Source organism: Schistocerca piceifrons, chromosome 7 (assembly GCF_021461385.2).
Source record: "Schistocerca piceifrons isolate TAMUIC-IGC-003096 chromosome 7, iqSchPice1.1, whole genome shotgun sequence".
NCBI lineage: Eukaryota > Metazoa > Arthropoda > Insecta > Orthoptera > Acrididae > Schistocerca > Schistocerca piceifrons.
The window spans coordinates 351363180-351383937 of record NC_060144.1 but is presented as its reverse complement, the minus strand read 5'-3'; the positions used below and the strand labels follow the sequence as shown (position 1 = coordinate 351383937).

The 20758-nt window shown below is 42.6% G+C and overlaps 1 protein-coding gene across 1 annotated transcript in view; it reads left to right on the top strand.

Annotated features, from left to right (window-relative positions):
- Positions 1–20758, top strand: part of LOC124805698 (protein mesh) — a 196959-nt gene that overhangs the window by 7484 nt on the left and 168717 nt on the right. The window contains exon 2 of the mRNA XM_047266267.1: positions 16792–17033. Within this exon, the coding sequence (XP_047122223.1) occupies positions 16792–17033 (242 nt within the window). The remainder of the gene's footprint in view (positions 1–16791; positions 17034–20758) is intronic.

Sequence of the window (20758 nt, the reverse complement as noted above, 5' to 3'; positions counted from 1 at the left end):
CTATTACTTTGTAAAGCTCAATTAATTTTTCTTTCGGTACGTTATGTTTCAATATACGTTGTATGATTCAACATAAATGACTGAATTTGCTCAGTTAACGTGAAAATTTTAAAATTTCATCTAGATATTTAAATTCTCTTACTTGCTCAAAAATTTTGTTGTGACGAAAATTTAATTGTGATGAGGAACTGATATTTGATAATGCAAAAAGGAGAAAAAGGAAAAACAATAGAAGAACGTGCGCTTGGAGAATGCATCCAAAGCGTCCGATGGAACTCTACACAGAGCACAGTTTAATCGTAATTCTTCAAATGCTGCATTTACATCACACATGGTAAAGCTCCTAAGAAAAATCCAAAGAGGATTAATATATCGTGGTACTGCTTTCGCTAAGTTATGGCAGAGAATGTGGCGAATTTACTGACTACTGTAAGTAATTTGTAACAGTTACAGCTGACGAGATATTAGACCATCTTTTATATTTAAAACGGAACTATACACTCTTTTCTTCGAAGACAACTTCAACAACATGTCGTGTATGGAACTAGTTCATATACTAACAAGACAACAGGGTCGCCAACCATATTCCCGACATAAGGAGAAGAGGTTCCGCAAACGTCTACCGTGCAGTACCAAATGTGAGAAAACTCGTGTGTAATACGTACGATTTGTAAGTTTTTATTAAGACTTTCAAATCAGTTGCTCAAAATTTTGATCTTCTTCAAAACTTTAAAGCAATTCCGGACAGGCAATACTGTGCCTTGGCTCTCATCTGAATTTATCGCAGCGGAGGCTCGTGTTACGGCGTACGACATTTCATGTCTTCTGGAGTCGTCGGTGTTTCCTACCGCTCATTAAATTCAGTAAGCGTAATAATTGACATCCAATTCCCTGCAAATACTATATAATACACTGGTTACGGCTGATCAGGAAAATGAATAATACAACATTGGTAAACGTATCAGGTTTAGGTGTTCGTTTTCATCTACTAAGATGTGCTGAAATGCCTCCGAATTTATTGTGTGACAACTGTTGAAGATTTTTAAATAAAACAACGTTGTTAAGATTCGAGACCTTTATTATTAATGTCTAAATATTTATTTCTCATCGTAGTCACCCTGGAAATGAACAGTTTCTGCCAACGAGGGACCACTTTGTTGATAGCGCCACTTTAGAATGTTTTGACTTTGTTGACGGAGCCACAACCTCAACTCTGCTTGCATCGCTTCATCACCGACAATGAATCCAAGGCGTCGAATTGTTGCAGATGTCACAGAGCTCATGTTGAAACGGACTTTTCTCGTGTATTGTGATATTTCAAGAAAAGTTTCTCAATAAGCGACTTTACAAAACATTGCAAAAAATATATAACTTAATCATAATTCAATAATCGCGACGAGAATGCATTTCCCAATGACGATGGCGCAAATTCCTCTTTTTAGGGGCACCGATAGGTACAAACCAGTCGATCAACCTAAAGTTTAGAAATTTCGCCACATTACACTGGCCATCATCAATATAATTTAATGTGGGGCTGTATCAAGCAAATGAGTGCCACACCGCACACTGTAGCGTTTGTTCTTTTTTCAAGTGAAATTTAAAATATACCCTGTGGGTAAAAAAAAAAAGGGTAATGGGTGCTCCATGAGTCGACGCCACGTTACACGCTACTTTTCGGAGCCTTCTTGCAGCAGAGGGTTGTAAGTAAGTATGCGTGGAGAGTAAAGAAGTAGAATGTTAAGAACGTTTTCTTTATGTAAAAATCTTTAAGAGTTTTCACGAAAGAAAACGGAAGCATTTACTTTTCAGCACGTCGTCCTAGATGCAGTATTTCCATGAGAATGTTATGTACATGCAAATTAGTTGCGTGGTTTGGTATATCTGCTTACCTGTGTAACGACTGAATACCCATCCTATACTGCCCTTTTGTTACCTGTAGTTTTGTGATGTCCACAGTGTACTTCAAGCAATGGTATGATGCGTACTAGATCGTTACGGCACTTCAGTTCCTTAATGACAGTAGAAAGCGTGCGCATCGCTATTATTGTTCCAAGAGCAGAGACACGTAGACAAATGTTCTGCTATTGTAACACTCCGACAGGGAGGTTTATCTATGCCCCAAATTACGGAAAAGTGTGACGAATCAATAGGAAGTGCGCCATACACCCTTCACCACCAGAAGACAACAAGTAGCAATAAGGATCTAACACGACCAGGACTACATGGCTACTCCGAAAATCACACTTACGTGTCTGACAGAAGGTTCATCGAACCACTTTCACATAATCCTCCGTTATTCCACTCTTGAATAATGCGCGGGAAAAACAAACACGATGTACTGCTGCTAGAAGAGGAGAAACTTCTTTCGCATACTCTACGTAGAATCGTATTGGTATCTCGTCAGCCGCGCGGTCTTAGGCGCCACGTCACCGATTGCGCGGCCCCTCCCACCGGAGGTTCGAGTCCTCCCTCGGGCCTGGATGTATGTGTTGTTCTTAGCATAAGTTATTTTAAGCTAGTTTAAATAGTGTGTAAGTTTGGGAACCAATGACCTCAGCAGTTTGGTCCCTTAGGAATTCACACACACACACACACACACACACACACACACACACACACACATTCGTATCCCCTCAGGTCCAGCGGCCTTTGTAGAGCGATTTCACTTGTCTTTATGTCATGTGGTCACTTACATCGAAATTGGTCATTTTCGCGTTTAAAGGAGTACGATTTTTCCTAATGTAACAGTTTTGGAGAGAGGCGTACATATTGCGGCCTTCTCTCTGTCATCCTTCGGTTCGATGTCATTATGGTCACAGAGTGCAGGAGAGATGGCTAACGTATGAGCGAAACTTCCTAGGATTTTTTGTCACGTCGTTAACATGATCAGACGTGAAATTTTCGAAGCAAACTAAGACTGCCATCAAAGTTAAGGAACCGTTTTTTTAAGTTTATTTTGTGTTTCATTTACTTTCAAGAGTATTAGTCAATGGAATTTTTTGTTAGTTATAATTGTTGATACGTAGCAGGATTTTTTCAGTCTTCCATATTCTTCCTGTTTCTGATAATATTATTGGTACCGTTTATGAACATTAATAGCATAGTGAGTATTTTCAACTTTATTTCCTAAACTCGTTCGAAAAGTTGGAAAACAGGTCGAGATGATACAGGCGGGAGGCGAGAGAAACTTGCAGAAAGACTACACCGAATGACACAAGTAATCTGGACTTCAACTTCCGACAGAACGCAAAACGGCTCTGATCTGTCTAGTCTATAGGAAGGATGGCAAATTGAACTGTGACAACTATCGAGTAATCACCGTGCTTAATGTGTGCTGCAAGATCCTGTGCAGCTGACTCTTACATAGACCTCAACCCTTGGCAGATAGTCAGGGACGTTTTCGGCAATGGCGGTGAACAGTAGATTGCATCTTCTTTCTCCGACAGTTTATTGAAAAACTGAGAGAACACAGTAAAGAACTACACATTTCCTTTGTGGATTTAAATAAGGTCTACGACTGCATGTTCTGGAGGAGTCTGTTAGTTGTCTAAAAAGAGTTCAAGATGCCATTGAAGCTCATCAGCTTGGTAGAGATCTGCCTGAGTGAAACACGCGGTAAGGTGAAGATCGAATGACAAGCGACTTTGAAACTGTGACGGGTCTACGGCAAGAGGTGGCTTCTACGCTGTTCAGTTTTGCCCTTGAGAAGATCATACGTGAGACTTTTAAACAGAACTGTGAAGAGATCAAGTCGAAGGGAAGAACCTGGCATATCTAGCCCACGCAGGCGGTACCTGCTTAATCAGCAGCTCTGAAAAGGAACTTAAACAAATGATCAGCGCACTGGAGATGGCTGCCAGCAAATTTGGGTTAGTAATAAAATAAGCCAAGACGGGTTACGTCGTTACAACCGGTCACTCGAGGTCAGAATACTGAACAACTACAGTCACTGTGGGAGGGAGGCCGGTCCTAAGAGAGAATCTGCGAATTTATATATCTGGAAATTCTTTTCACGGAGAATTCGTCTTACGAATTGGAGATCAACGCCAAGATAAAAGGAGTAAACCGATCCTTCTACAGCCTAACACAAATGCTTTGATCTCTGAAGATAGTTCAAGGGTCGACTACATAAAACCCTGATCCAAGCCATGGTACTATATGGTCATGAGATGTAGAATATCCGAATGTAGGACTTTCATAAACTTCTCTTATTTGAGAAGAAAAGTGCTGCGGAACATTTGTGCTCCGGTTGGACGCAAACACCGGTGAAAGGAAAATAAGACACAACTGTGAGGTGGACGGATTGTACCGAGATGCCAACATAGCATAATTGCAAGATACGAGCGACTACAGTGGGCTGGACATGGAAGAAGACAGGTGGCCACGCAAGTTCCTGTATTTTATCCCCATAGGTAGGAGACCCTCGGGAAGATCAAGGAAGAGATGGAGGCATGGCCTCCATGAAGACCTGCAACAGTCTGCGATAGATGTGGACAGGTGGCGGGTAGCAGCGATGGATAGAAGACAACCGAGAAGGAAACTTGAAGCAGCGCGCGGTCCGTTGGATCTGATCACGGGAAAGTAGAAGTAAAGCATGCAAAGAGGATGTAATGTAAGATCCTTGTCACGCAAAAGTAGATTTTTATAAGCATATTAATAATATAAAAGATACACATCACTTAACCAATGAAATACGTTTACCTTTTTGGTATCAAATTAAGCAGCTACCTTGAAAAGTATATTGAATCGTAGATCACTGTAATTTTGTTGAGATAACAACAACTTTTGTGTACGTCCTGTCAGATATAGTTCTTGCGCCATGGAGCACCATTACACCCAGCAAACTCGTTATATCAAAAATGACAATTTTTATAATCTTGCCTCTGCGGACGCCCTTGGTCCTTCTGGATACATTTTTGGTGATCTGTCTCAGTTGTTTCGTTCTGTTAGACAGATTTCTCTTTACAAGAGAAACAAAGATACGTGCTACCTACGCTAAGGAAAAATGAGTCACAAGGTTGATGTGACACATCCCGAGGCGTCAAAAATAGTCTGTTAGGAAATGGAGAAAAATTCTTCGAAGGAGGGGGACGAAGAGGGTTTAAAAATTGTACAGGGAGACGAAACTCGACTACAGTAAGCATGTTCAAATTGATGTAAATTTCAACAGTCCAGTTATGCAGAAAATAAATGCTTTGTACAGAATGGACCAGCGCGAAGAGCTGTATCAAAACAGACTTTGAACTGAAGGCCAGAACAACACCACTGCAAGTTAAGAGTGCTAAATTATGTACATCAAAAACTTCTACTGTAAAAAAGTTCAACAGATAAAGAAGTTACTTTTTCTCGAAGCAGAGAAAACGTAGCAGCATCTGTTAGACAAACATTTTAAGTGAAAATCCTGTTCACACTTTTTCGTTTTTTGGAGAAAGTTAATTGATTCTTACTGTCCGATAACGTTTCCGAAAATGTCTTTGTCAATGCAACACCTCCAACAGTATTTGTCACACGAACTGCACTTTTATCGACTGCTCCAGATAAGTTATCTCGCGAACTGATATCCATAATCTCGCTTATCACTTTCACCTGACTTGTTTTTTCCGTCGAAAGTCACGCCTTACGAACTACAGATGCTGCTAATAACACTATTCACAGACTGCGCACTCCATTTCATTTCAACAGATGTGTTCAAAGCGCTACGCCTCAATGTGCTGGTAGTTGGATTGGTCAAAGTCAGGATTTTCTCTTCACAGTTTGAAGATAGTAACTGTTCCGAAAGAACAGATACCAATGATGACCATGCAGCTTCTCTAGAAAGAAATGACATTTAATCGAAACCCTCAGTTGCCAACAGGTGTTGTCAATATACCTCGATGGGGACAACTGAAAATGTGTGCTCACAGGAAGCGTTCAAGGGATAAGTCCGCTATCCTCTGTGTGCTCGGTGGCTCAGATGGACCGCCGGCACTGTAGCTCAGCGTGTTCGGTCAGAGGGTTATCTGCCCTCTGTAATAAAAAACTGAGTCAACGGCTCAACACTGAACTTGAACGGGTGTTCCGCACCGAACAAATACAACGAACAAAATCGAACAAAATGAGAACAATAATAAAAAATGGATAGAGTGTCTGCCATGTAAGCAGGAGATCCCGGGTTCGAGTCCCGGTCGGGGCACACATTTTCAACTGTCCCCATCGAGGTATATCGACAACACCTGTTGGCAGCTGAGGGTTTCGATTAATTATCATTTCTTCACAGTTTGTCTCAGGCAAGGAATAAACTATTGAGAAAACTACTGAGAGAACTTTTTGACTTGCCCGCCCAAAATGATAAATCTTTGTCAACGATTGACGACGTGATGCTTGTCCTGTTAATTTACTCCTTTCGTTCTTCAAGTAGATATGCTACACCGTTGTTGATTTGGTAGGTTTATACCAGTCCATAATTGATCCGCTGTATAACTATAGTACTCGATATATCTACGGTCTTGCCTTTGATTGTGAAGTCTTTTAACGCGGCCAGTCACTTACGATTACAGTGTTCTATGTCTAATTTTATAGGTTTTCTTTCTGATAAGTTGTACTCACACACACATTTGATAATCGTTTCACGGTCAAAACTTCACAATCGAAATTGTATAGTAATTCAATCAAAACAAAGGTATGTTTTGCTTCATCCAGTGACAGTGTCTGTTAAAATTCTTTTTCTAACTATTTAATAAATTCTGTTAGCTGTGGCTGTAGAAATTTTTACTTGATATACTCCTGTATCATACTCATATTTATGTAAAATGCAAAACATCCAGTAATTTATACAGAATTCAGCATAATTTACACCGAAAACAGAATTACAGTTAGCAACAACACTTTTAATAGATTTACTTTTTTCCAGTTCGTGACAGAACCTATCCTTTCCTTTCATTTTGTGGCAAGTATTGTATATGGCTCTTGTATATTCGTGATTCCCATTTCATCCGCATTGCACATGTGATTTGGTATGAAATCAAATTCAGAAACTACTTTCTCCAAGTTCACGACATATTTCTTAACATCTTGTCAATTAAATCCACCTGTCCTCCTAATGGTCGTGCATTCTGGTATCCTAATGCCGATTGTTGAGTATAGTTTCAGAAATACACTAACCCAGTCTTATCCACGAAGCGCAAGTTTTTTAAAAAATGCTTAAGAGTAATCTTGTTTATTTCTGCTAATTCCAATGCTACTTTCCATAATTCGTGTGCAGACAGCCTACAACAGACGTGACCTAAAAATTTCTTTTCTTATCTAGGGTCACCTCTTTCTCACAAGTCAAAGAAACATATATTCTAAATAGGGTTTTGTATGGAAATTCGGACAGTCTACTAGTAGAATTTATTGAATTTCTTTCTTCTATAAATTTAAAAGCATTGCATTCTCGGTCAAACGTCCCTTATCCCTCCGTGTTTTCAAAGTCTTTGGCATCTATCTTACAGTGTCATATTTTACGATTATGATGAAAATGATACCTTATTAAAATTTCGCAAGTTTAGCACCACAAGCAGCATCAGGGAGTGCCGATACCCTGCCGTTCTCAGCCCTGGGCGATCTAGCTCGGCAACTTGTTTCACAACGTACGAGAAAACATCTTCACACCTCTGACAGATCTGTGCAAAATCATTGAAAATGAACGGCACGTGAACTCAGTAAGAAAGCCGCCAGTACTCGATGACTATACGACAGAAAGTGACAACAATAGATACTTAATGGCGACGTAAAAACCGCTAGAAATAAGAAAAGATCACAGTGTGTAAGGCAGGAATATATAATCGCTCGGTATGTTTACTTAGTTGATGCGAACAGGATAGCAGCGGCTAGGCTGGAAACGACAAAACTGAAAGAAAAAGATTCTGCCGGAGCTTCTTCCCCACCGAGGGAATTACGCTCTCCCCTACAATGATTTTCTGTCAGCGTCTGGTAGTGGAGGTGGAAGAGAAGAAATGGCGGCAATGTGGACAAAAGAACATGCACGAAAAAAATTCCGCAACTAGAGGTAGGAGGAGGATAAGTGTTTCGATACTTACTGCCAACTTACTTGGTCACTTGGTAGATTAGCGTAAGTAGCATCCAGTTTCCAATTGACCACTAAAACATAGTTTAGCTGTAGAGGAGAAGTAATTCACTGAGAACGTCCTCTCGACGGTGAAACGCGGAAGTAATTAATGTTTCGGTTGATGACGTCTACGCGGAAGCACAATCATCTCGCTCGCTGAACTGTTCATTATTTAATCCAAATTAAAGTTCAGTATATCGTTGGAAGTAAAGAAAGGCGATTTAACTGTAGGATGACGTAACACACACACCTAGGACAGATATGTGGGTGACTTCTCACCACGAGAAGACCTGGCAGAGACAGAACCTGTAGTAAACTAGCAACAGGTTGACACTACAGTAGTTTTCAAAGCTAACCATGCAAGGACTCAGCAATGACTAGGATCTTGCAACGTATGGACGGAAATGACGTTTTAAGTTTCTACGAATTGCTCTACTAAATAACCAAAAAAACATTTCTAATGGCACTTCTTCTCAGGAATGAAAGATTGTAGCCTCACAAAGAGAAATTAATTTTTCTTCATAACCACTCCTCAAGCAGGAAAGATAACAAAGCACTAATATAGCCTGTAACGACGTTAGTACACTGGTGACTCAGAAAGACGAATATTTGTCTCTCGGTCTGTTAGAGGAAGCCAAATAAACTACATTAAACTAATGTAGTAAGTGTTACAATATCTGATAATCTAATGACCTTTTAATCGGCTTTTACCAGGATTTTATTAGGTCCCTTTCTTCGTTGTGTTTGTCTGTTCGGTACAAGTTTGAAATTGCTTTTAAGCTAACTTCTTGATAAGCTAGAGACTTGAAATTTGCAACTTATTTTAAACTAAATTCATGATGAGTTAGAGACCTGAAATTTCTAACGAAGCATAGAAATGGATGACGCTAAAATATTAACTCGTTTCTGTCGATCTGTTAGATAGGGATGGTGGTGGGTATGGAAAGACTTGGTTATACCTAGCATATAGGCTGCTCTGCACGACCAGCGTGTCATGCTGGTAGCATTGGAATGTGTTCCAAGTGGTACGTGAGTGGATGGGCAAGCTTGGGGAGAGGGGGGGTCGTAGATGGATACTGCTTTCTCGTCCATCTGTTTGTCTGTTAGGCACAAATTTTGCATTTGATTTTAAACTTCCCAATGAGTTAGAGGCCTGAAATTTTAAACATAGCTCACAAGTGGATGGCAATTCCGTAATAATTCCCTTTCTTGTCTGGTGTATGGCGGGAGGAAGGGGGGGGGAGGAGGGTGTACTTTGTTTACCACTGTCATTTCTCGATCAGCTGGGGACTTGAAACTTTCACCAATAGTCAGAACTGAATGACAACGCAATATTAACTCGCTTTCTTGTCTGGCATGTAGCTGCCATTTTCCCTATTCTTGTTCCAACTGCAAATGATTCACAGGAAGAACAGTTGCTGATAAGTCCCCATGTGAGCTCAAATCGCTCTAATTTTTGCTTTCATGGTCTTTTCGCAAGAAATTTGTAGGAGATAGCAATATATCGCTTGGCTCAGGTGTAGAGAAACTGAAATGCGCCTGATATTTAGCACATGTCTCTGTTGCAATCTCATCGAAATGCTTGGAATCGGTCGATTCACACGCATGACCAAAAAGAAGGAAATAATTATTTAAATAAAAATGAATTTCTGCTATACCACGTTCTTCAATTGAGCTAATAAGTATAAAATAATTTCTCCTAGCCCCATACAGATTTCTAATCGCATGCAGATAGTCCTAAAAATTTGTGACTGTGAATTTTACTAGATACGAAAATACTTGTAAGATTTCAAACGAACAACAGTCTTTTTAGTCTGATTTGAAAATGTGATGTATTAAAAACTCATTTCCATCTAAATAATTATTTCTTATTATACTATCATTAAACTATCCACCTTCTTTCGAAATAATCCTAGTTGCTTACGTATGCCACTGCGGCCTTCCTCGACCTGGATGCTGCCCATTCAACATAGTATAGCCTAAGACACTGGCCCACTATATGAACTGAAACCGGGGAGCTAGCCCGTTATTTTCTAATCCCTGGCTGCAGTCGGGTACGATGAGTACTCATCAAGTTTTAATTGTCACCTCGGGAAACCAAGCTGTAGTCATGAAAGTTGGTGATGGTTTTAAGCCTCTACATGTCTAACCCACTTTCCCACGAGAGGTCCCAATAGCGATGTCAGGTTTTTGGCAACAAAATAAGTAGATGTTTCTGTGTTATTTACAATGGGACGGAGAGGCTCCCCATTCTTAAAGATCTTGGGCAAGCCGTAGAGTCTAGGAGGAACTGCAGCCTGTTGACGCCAGCCCTTAGCGACTTTCGCCGGAATCGAGCTCCTCCTGATGAATTCCACAGTTTTCCTCTGGATCCTAACCGTCGGACCACTTTTTAATTTACTATATGCACGATCCTCGAGCAGTTTGTATATCTTATTTTGTTGCCAATACCTGACCTCACTATAGGGACATCTCGTAGTCAAGTGCGACCATCATGTTCGAAACTCTAAAGATTTCATAGGGCACCTGAAAACCCTTAGATTGCAGTCATCGGATCTGCTAGTAAGTTTCGATGTTGTGTGTTTATTTACAAATGTGCCCTTGCAGGACTCTTTGGAGCTCATTAGCAACAAGTTTGAGAAAGACATAGTACCATTATTCAAACACGTGCTTACTTCAACATACTTCTTATTTCAAGACCAATATTTTGAATAAAAAGGACGGTGTTGACATGGGAAGCCCTCTGTCTCCTGTGGTGGCCAATTATTTTATGGAAGACTTTGAAGAAAAAGCACTACAGTGAGCCACTCTCAAACCCTCTTGTTTTCTGCGGTATGTGGATGATACATTTGCGGTGTGGCCACATGGACTTCATACTCTACCTACGTTTCTTCAGCATCTGAATTCGCTCCATCCGAATACAAACTTTCCAATGGAAGTGGGAAAAGATGGTACTTTACCTTTTCTTGATGTCTTGGTACGAAGGAAAGCAGATGGAACCATGGGACACAGCGTCTACCGCAAGCTAACGCATACAGATCTATAACTGCAGGCCACAAGCTGCCATCATCCTGCACAATGCGGTAGTGCATTACGTACGTCAATTCGTAGACCACATGTGGGATCTGATCCTGAGAACCTGTCGAGTGAAATACAACATTTGAAGACAGTGTTCGGACAAAACGGTTATTCTGAGAGACAGATACGAAATGCATTCAGGCCCAGGCGAGTTCAGTCTATGGAGCAGAATGAAGATACGAAAATACCCACCACTTTGGCCTTTTTGCCGTATTTTGGTGCCATGTCGTCAAGAATCGGAAGAGTCCTCGAAAGACATGGAATTAACTGAGAAACCTCTTGGGTTTGATTAAGGATGACCTTGGACCGAGGAAATGTGATGTGTACAAGACTCCTTGTCAATGTGGGGCACAGTACAAGAACGCTGCGATGAACATCAGCGTTAAACACGCCTTCGTCAACCAAAAAAGTCGGGAATTGCGGAACGCTGCCTGAATACAGGACATAGTATGATTTATGAAAAGTCGGAAGTTTTATCCCCGGCATCATCTTTCTGGAACTGCGTCATTAAGGAAGCAATACATATCCGTACAGCCGATAATCTCATCAACAAGAATACGGGATTTCAGCTGAGTACAGCCTGGAACCTTGCATTGGCTGCTATTAAATCACGACGCGAAAACCAAGATTCTTCGATAAATGGCCCGTCATAACACTGGCCTAGTACAGCCGTAGGTGAGTAACGTCTAGCCGCATTGTTGACAAACGCAGCGTACAGCGTACACGCGTTAGAGCCGCTCTGCGATTTTCGGCAGAGGGAGTTTGAATACGGTAACTCATTGCGCATGCACGATTTCCGCGGCTGCGCATTCTTCGCGCGCGTGTTCTAAAAATGGGGTGTCGGCGTGCGGATCACGTCAGTCGTACCTAGCCACGAGCAAGGTTGAACCACCTGAAGATGTCGGACAGTTGCTCCGAGGAAATATTGTGGAATTTGCACAACGTGATCCGGAGCAAACCCGTGTAGACTATTTACAACACATCCGCCGGGAAAGCTTGAGGAGTCACATGTTGAATAATACTTTTCTCTTATTTCCTACTCAAATAATTTGGACATAAGAACTACAAATATAAGCAACCGTAATATATGTTAAGCGGATCATAACTAGGGACGTTAACATGTAACCATGGGCCAGGTTTTAATAACAATGTCTGCTCTGATAACAGTTAAAATTAAAAACTGGAATTACAATAACGTCCCTTTCACTTTTCTGAACAGATAAAAAAGAAGAAATGATTTGAATGTCATATATATAGTACTGCAGACAAAATGAAAAGAAAAATGCGCAAATTGGACTATAATTATCGGAAATTACAGTGGGTAAATTTCAATTTTTCGAAATGATAATTAAAATTTTATTACTACCTCTTGTACGAAAAGTTGAACATTTAGTAAGGGTTCAAGATTTCTTTGATCCATGGGCTTCTCGTAATTAACCGTCGGATGGATAGTACAGAAAATACACATCAATTTATGTGCAAGGCTTTCAAGACCCTCTCCTTATTTTAAATTGTTCCATTTTCATACCCATACTTTTTGTAGATGAATTTATTTGTTTCAGATTTATTGACATACTGAAATGTTCGTAAGTTATACTAAAGGAATGTGGTGGGCCTGAGTGATATTTTATTAATTTTTTAAAAGAATTCTAATAGTTTATTTTTATCAGTTAGAGTCACTTAACACACTCCTGGAAATTGAAATAAGAACACCGTGAATTCATTGTCCCAGGAAGGGAAAACTTTATTGACACATTCCTGGGGTCAGATACATCACATGATCACACTGACAGAACCACAGGCACATAGACACAGGCAAAAGAGCATGCACAATGTCGGCACTAGTACAGTGTATATCCACCTTTCGCAGCAATGCAGGCTGCTATTCTCCCATGGAGACGATCGGAGAGATGCTGGATGTAGTCCTGTGGAACGGCTTGCCATGCCATTTCCACCTGGCGCCTCAGTTGGACCAGCGTTCGTGCTGGACGTGCAGACCGCGTGAGACGACGCTTCATCCAGTCCCAAACATGCTCAATGGGGGACAGATCCGGAGATCCTGCTGGCCAGGGTAGTTGACTTACACCTTCTAGAGCACGTTGGGTGGCACGGGATACATGCGGACGTGCATTGTCCTGTTGGAACAGCAAGTTCCCTTGCCGGTCTAGGAATGGTAGAACGATGGGTTCGATGACGGTTTGGATGTACCGTGCACTATTCAGTGTCCCCTCGACGATCACCAGTGGTGTACGGCCAGTGTAGGAGATCGCTCCCCACACCATGATGCCGGGTGTTGGCCCTGTGTGCCTCGGTCGTATGCAGTCCTGATTGTGGCGCTCACCTGCACGGCGCCAAACACGCATACGACCATCATTGGCACCAAGGCAGAAGCGACTCTCATCGCTGAAGACGACACGTCTCCATTCGTCCCTCCATTCACGCCTGTCGCGACACCACTGGAGGCGGGCTGCACGATGTTGGGGCGTGAGCGGAAGACGGCCTAACGGTGTGCGGGACCGTAGCCCAGCTTCATGGAGACGGTTGCGAATGGTCCTCGCCGATACCCCAGGAGCAACAGTGTCCCTAATTTGCTGGGAAGTGGCGGTGCGGTCCCCTACGGCACTGCGTAGGATCCTACGGTCTTGGCGTGCATCCGTGCGTCGCTGCGGTCCGGTCCCAGGTCGACGGGCACGTGCACCTTCCGCCGACCACTGGCGACAACATCGATGTACTGTGGAGACCTCACGCCCCACGTGTTGAGCAATTCGGCGGTACGTCCACCCGGCCTCCCGCATGCCCACTATACGCCCTCGCTCAAAGTCCGTCAACTGCACATACGGTTCACGTCCACGCTGTCGCGGCATGCTACCAGTGTTAAAGACTGCGATGGAGCTCAGTATGCCACGGCAAACTGGCTGACACTGACGGCGGCGGTGCACAAATGCTGCGCAGCTAGCGCCATTCGACGGCCAACACCGCGGTTCCTGGTGTGTCCGCTGTGCCGTGCGTGTGATCATTGCTTGTACAGCCCTCTCGCAGTGTCCGGAGCAAGTATGGTGGGTCTGACACACCGGTGTCAATGTGTTCTTTTTTCCATTTCCAGGAGTGTATACAACATCTGTCTTTTACATTTGTGCAGTTGATGATTCATCTAATATTTCCTTGGAGATGAAATCGTCCCAGGCATCCTTAGGTTTACAGGTTTTCAATGCACGAGCTGGACCAGGTGCCTTCTTTACGATATTGTGAACAGGTGTACGAGAAGTTGTAGGAGGATCTAAATTACAAATTCATTGCGACTAATATATGTGCTGGCATCTCTGAGTTGTAGGTGTGGAACTCCATTGTCCGATTCTCATGAACTAATACTATCTGAAGTACAGTAATCCTCCAGAACATTCGTATCAGCAGGTTCAAAGTTTGATTCTTCGCTTTTATCTTCAAGAATACTTCCTTCTTCACACGACTCACTGAGTGAAAGCACTTTCAAAATTAGCTGCAATAGCACACACTGACTCTCTTGTTTTTCTTGGTGAAATTATAACAAATACGTGTGACTTGAACAACAACTCATGCAAAGCTAGACAGGTCACGATGGTAACAATACTGCCATTGGGACAAAAACAAACCAGACTAACCAAGTCGGTGACAATAACAGCACAGAACAACAATACTGAGCGATGATAGAACTTGTAGTATACCGACATCTCTAACAAATAAAGGTAATTTCCACTATTTGCACTCTTATTGCTACTACACTAATGGCCATTAAAATCGCTACACCACAAAGATGACGTGCTACAGAAGCGAAATTTAACCGACAGGAAGAAGTGCTGTCATATGAAAATGATTAGCTTTTCGGAGCATTCAAACAAGGTTGGCACCGGTGGCGACACCTACAACGTGCTGACACGAGGGAAGTTTCCAACCGATTTCTCATACACAAATAGCAGTTGACCGGCGTTGCCTGGTGAAACATTGTTGTGATGCCCCGTGTAAGGAGGAGAAATGCGTACCATCACGTTTCCGACTTGGATAAAGGTCGGATTGTAGCCTATCGCGATTGCGGTTTACCGTATCGCGACATTGCTGCTCACGTTGGTCGAGATACAATGACTGTTAGCAGAATATGGAATCGGTGGGTTCAGGAGGGTGATACGGAACGCCGTGCTGGATCCCAACGGCCTCGTATCACTACCAGTCGAGATGACAGGCATCTTATCAGCTTGACTGTAACGGATCGTGCAGCCACGTCTCGATCCCTGAGTCAACAGAAGGGGACGTTTGGAGGACAACAACCATCTGCACGAACAGTTCGACGACGTTTGCAGCAGCATGGTCTATCAGCTCGGAGACTATGGCTGCGGTTACCCTTGACGCTGCATCACAGACAGGAGCGCCAGCGTTGGTGTACTCAACGACGAACCGGGGTGCACGAATGGCAAAACGGCATTTTTTCAGATGAATCCAGGTTCTGTTTACAGCATCATGATGGTTACATCCGTGTTTGGCGACATCGCGGTGAACGCGCATTGGAAGCGTCCTGTATTCGTCATCGCCATACTGGCGTATCACCCGGCGTGATGGTATGGGGTGTCATTGGTTACACGTCTCGTCACCTCTTGTTCGTATCGCCGGCACTTTGAACAGTGGACGTTACATTTCAGATGTGTTACGACCCGTGGCTCTACCCTTCATTCGATCCCTGCGAAAACCTACATTTCAGCGGGATAATGCACGACCGCATGTTGCAGGTCCTGTACGGGCCTTTCTGGAAAATGTTCGACTGCTGCCCTGGCCAGCACATTCTCCCGATGTTTCACCAATTGAAAACGTCTGGTCAATGGTGGCCGAGCAACTGGGTCGTCACAATACGCCAGTCACTACTCTTGATGAACTGTGGTATCGTGTTGAAGCTGCATGGGCAGCTGTACCTGTACACGCAATCCAAGCTCTGTTTGACTCAATGCCCAGGCGTATCAAGGCCGTTATTACGGCCAGAGATGGTTGTTCTGGGTACTGATTTCTCGGGATCTAAGCACCCAAATTGCGTGAAAATATAATCACATGTCAGTTCTGGTATAATATATTTCTCCGATGACTATCCGTTTATCATTTGCATTTCTTCTTGGTGTAGCAATTTTAATGGTCAGTAGTGTATATTTACTGCACTTCTACTACTATTGCTGCAGCTGCTGCTAGTACCACCACTGCCTCTACTACAGCTATTGTCTAATTAGTAACTGCTTCTAAATAAATGTAGAAATCAATGTGGAATAGAGAGCGAGATAACTGTTAGTGGGGATTCTGAAGCGCTGCATATGCATTCAGGGTATTTCGGAAAATATTTTGAATTATGCAAAAAACCTAAAAAATAATTTAGCTCATACTTGATAATAGGGATGCCAAAGGTATTCAGATGAATGGAGTTTGAAATTAGATTCATAATTACAGGAAAATTTAAAAAGTAATGCCTTTCTAGGGTGAGATCCTGCATATGCATTGTAGCGTTGAATATGGATGAATGGATGACGACAGCGTGTTCCGACAGCCCCGCCGAACTGTCTGGTCGCGGTGCTCTTGAGCTGTGGCGTAGTAACCGGGTGGCCTTCTCTTGCGTGTTGCAGTGTGCGACAAGAACCGCGTGGCGCCGCCCAACCAGGCGACCACGTCGGGCACCCCGTACCTGCTGACGGAGAACCGGCTGCGTCAGATCCGCTCGGAGTTCATGTACTGCTACTTCGACCAGGGCGGCAACTCGGACGACAAGGGCGACTACCAGACGGACCTGCACTCCTCCATGCCGCAGATCCATAAGAACCTCAACTTCCAGCTGCCATTCTATGGCTTCCGTTACAATTACACCAGGGTAAGTGAGCGGTACACGCTGCAATAGAAATCGACGACCCAAATACCAATCCGACACTCTTTGTGCAACTAGTTTTGTGGCTGATTGCGCTACTACAGGATGGATTAACAATACGACAACCGTTTAAATAGGTCAAGAGGAGAAAACTACATCATCATTTGACATCCACTGCTGGATAACTGTATCCTGTAGACTACCAAATACATGAAAGTCTTCAGCTATACATATCCATGTTGCTCCTATGTGTATTTTAACACAAGGGGCCTTCAATAAGTAAATGTACTTTTTTTTCTTAAAGCAGTGCGCTTTTATTCAGAATTCCAATAAACCTCATCATTCCCCACTATTTTGGCTACAAGCCCTGTTTTTGAACATAATATCCGTTCAATGTTGGTACGTGGCCCCTTTAATACTACCTTGCACTATCCAAACCACAGCTGTTATCAGGACGGGAAACGGGATGGCGAATCATGGTTGGTAATCGTACTTCGATCTACACATACTTAATTTATTAACATAAGGTCCCTGCAGATCATTCCCCACAATTTTCACTACAAGCAGCAGTTACTTAGTATAAGTTCTTATTGAAACAAAACAAGTATAACCATAAAATGCATGTAAAACTGTTCAGAAACACCTAGCAAACACAGTATTGCCGTGGCTTCGCCACACTTAACAAAAGCTTACAACTAACAGTACAGTTCCTATCAGAGTGGGCCAGCCACTTAATTGCATTTAAATACTACACGGCCCAAACAACACTTAAATCTCACGTGGTTAACCACAATTCACTGGAACATAGATATGTAACAGAAGCAAGAAAGATTGCCATGAAACAAACCCAGATCACACTTTGTTGCTGGTCTATCTTTATGTAACCCAGAAAACACGATATGCAAATCACAAATTACAAAAGGCGTTTTACCTCCCTTGGAAGAAGGAAAACATATACAAATCTTTTTTGTATGGGGTTTTCGCCCAAAGCAATCCAGCCGTGGCAGGGTTACGTAAACACAGTAGGACCTAGGCTGCGGGTTACACCTCACTCTCCGCCAAGGCGTTGGCGCTTACAGCATTTTGACAAGCACAGGAAAATTGCAACTCTCTGAAACACACAAAATACAGGGCAGAATCCTAGCATCAGACATACGGGCATCAGTCTACAAAATGTTCGTCCACAGCAATCACTGCCCTTTAAATTGAAACCATTTAAGGACGGTTCACCAATAATAATATGACTTGGGTGCAGTTTTCAGTCACTTAGTACAGTTATAATTAAGACTTCAATGCGAGGCCAACATTTAACCAGCTCTCACGGAGCTCATCCACATACTTTTCGATTAACGACTGTGTAAGATCCACAATCATCTAGAGAGTGAAACGCCTCTCATCGCGACGCTCAGCCACATACACTAACGGCCAACTTACTTGATGTTTGCACACAGCACAACTCAGCGTCTCAAACAGCTTAACCACATTCCTTCAGGGACCTTTCCCTTGATAGAAATCACGAAACTTGGATCTCCGAGCTGCCCCAAAACACAGACATGCTGACCAATACAACTGCGCGGTACATCACGCTGTTAGGGCACATCTGGTCGCAGTCGACACTCCTTTCTCCGCAGAAGTCCCACGTCTCCCTATGTTTTCCTTTTGAAAGATAACGGCCGACTTTTGAAGCCCGCCAACCCAGAAGAAAGCCACACGATATGCAAAGATCTCATGTTAACTCCAAAATCAATCACAACGATGTAACGAGCGTACCCGGTGGTGGCGCCAGTCCGCCACGGCTCAAATGTGACGGGTTTACATCACTTTACTGAGAGGGCCTGCATGTCTGCATGGTACAACTCTACTGGACGACTTCCGAGCCTACGTCTTGCTGCATCCATAACCTCCCCGCCCTCAACGTACTGCTTCTCACAGAGTGCATCATTCGTTGAGCGCAACAGATGGATGTCGGAATGTTAGGAACCCAGTGGGGACACACCTTTGAGTACCCCAGCTGATGGATGAGTGTGTTAGCATTACCAAAAGAGACGTCCAGCTGAAGAGCGAGGTGTTGCACTGCGATCCGTTGATCACCTCGAATGAGAGTGTCCGCACGTTCCAACACGGCAGAAGTTACAGTTGTGTTTGGCCAGCCGGCAAGTGGCAGATCAGAGGTGCCTTGCCCAACGAGTCACCGCGCTTTTGTTCTCGATCTGGTCTCTGTAGACATTCTGCAACCGCCTATAAATATCAGTGAGCTCTGATTTTCCTCCAAAATAAACTCTCTCCACTGAAGTCACCTCCGTTACAGATGCCATTTTGAATGCTACATATAGCGCTGGCAACTACCTGTGTTTCATGAAACTAGGGCCTGAATTGGGAATATTCTACGATGTTCCACAACAAATTCTGCATTTTCTCAACCTAAAATGGACGAGGAAAAAAATGTATAGCATTACCTGTTGAACGCCGTTCGCATTATCTACCCACCTTCCATTAAGTTGTTGCTCAGTCTTTTTAATCACTCTGAAACCAGAGTGATTAATAGTCTATATACCATCCATTCACCTGCCAACATGTCCTGCCCAGTATTTCATTCTCAGTATGCTCATAATTACGTCCTCACTCCATTCTGTTCCCTACCACGTCCATTTTGCGATGAATGATGAAATAGTTAAGTTTCACAGGTTACGGCTATTGGTACACGTGCTACAGCTTGTAACACCCCCGTTTAAATTTTCATTGTTTTGACTGAATAATCTAGCAGCCTACCCTCTGATTTTAATGACCGTCACCTAACGGTTACAGCTGATCGGTTTTCTGTTACGAGAATTGTTACAACGCTATTTAAGGCCACAAGTCTTATTACTTTCAGCGAAAGATTTTGGTTTTCAGCTCCATCATGGTTATTGTTGGTTATGTACCAAAGAAAGAAATATATTCGTCTTAAAAAAATACCGTAGGAGAACGTTCCTCTTACAGATCAATTTACGTGTTAAATTAAACACCTTTCAGCCGTCAATTTCCAACTTTATTTTATTAGGCAACCAGTTTCGGCGCTTTATTACGCCATTTTCAGGCCCCTGACCGACGTATAGGAATAATCTATCTCATTTGTGATCGAAGCAGGGGCCAGTAATATTGGTATTAGTAGATATCGACTGGCTACAGTGACCACTTCAAACACCATCCGCCAGAACAGTTTTTTATCCCTTGTCTGCCTTCTCTGGCAATTTTCTTGTTAAAGTGAGTAGTTACAGCTGTATTTCAGCTTTGGAAAGTTGTTTTCTTTTTCAAAAAAATGCATATTTATTTTCAGTAACTTTTCATCTTGCTATCAATCATTTCTGCTGAAACACCATAATGTCCCAGAACTACCCTTTGTTCACACCACGAATGGCTTTGTACATGTCATCAAACATTCCTTCCAGAATGTCAACGCTTTCGTTACAACTTCCTGTGTTTCTAATTCATGTCTTGAACTGTACAAGTATGTAAAGAAATCACGGAATACATTCACAATTTTTTCTCTGTTGTTAGTTACTGTGCAATCAGCTATAACTTAGCTAAAATCATATGATGTCCATCCAATATAAGTTTCAGTTTATTCTCGCTCTTATTGTTTTCTATTGTTCCTGTCAAAAACTTATCATATGCAAGAAGACATTTACTAATATTTTTGATTACTTCAATATATTCTATCGTTTGCGTATTGTCGTTGGATATTCTCATCC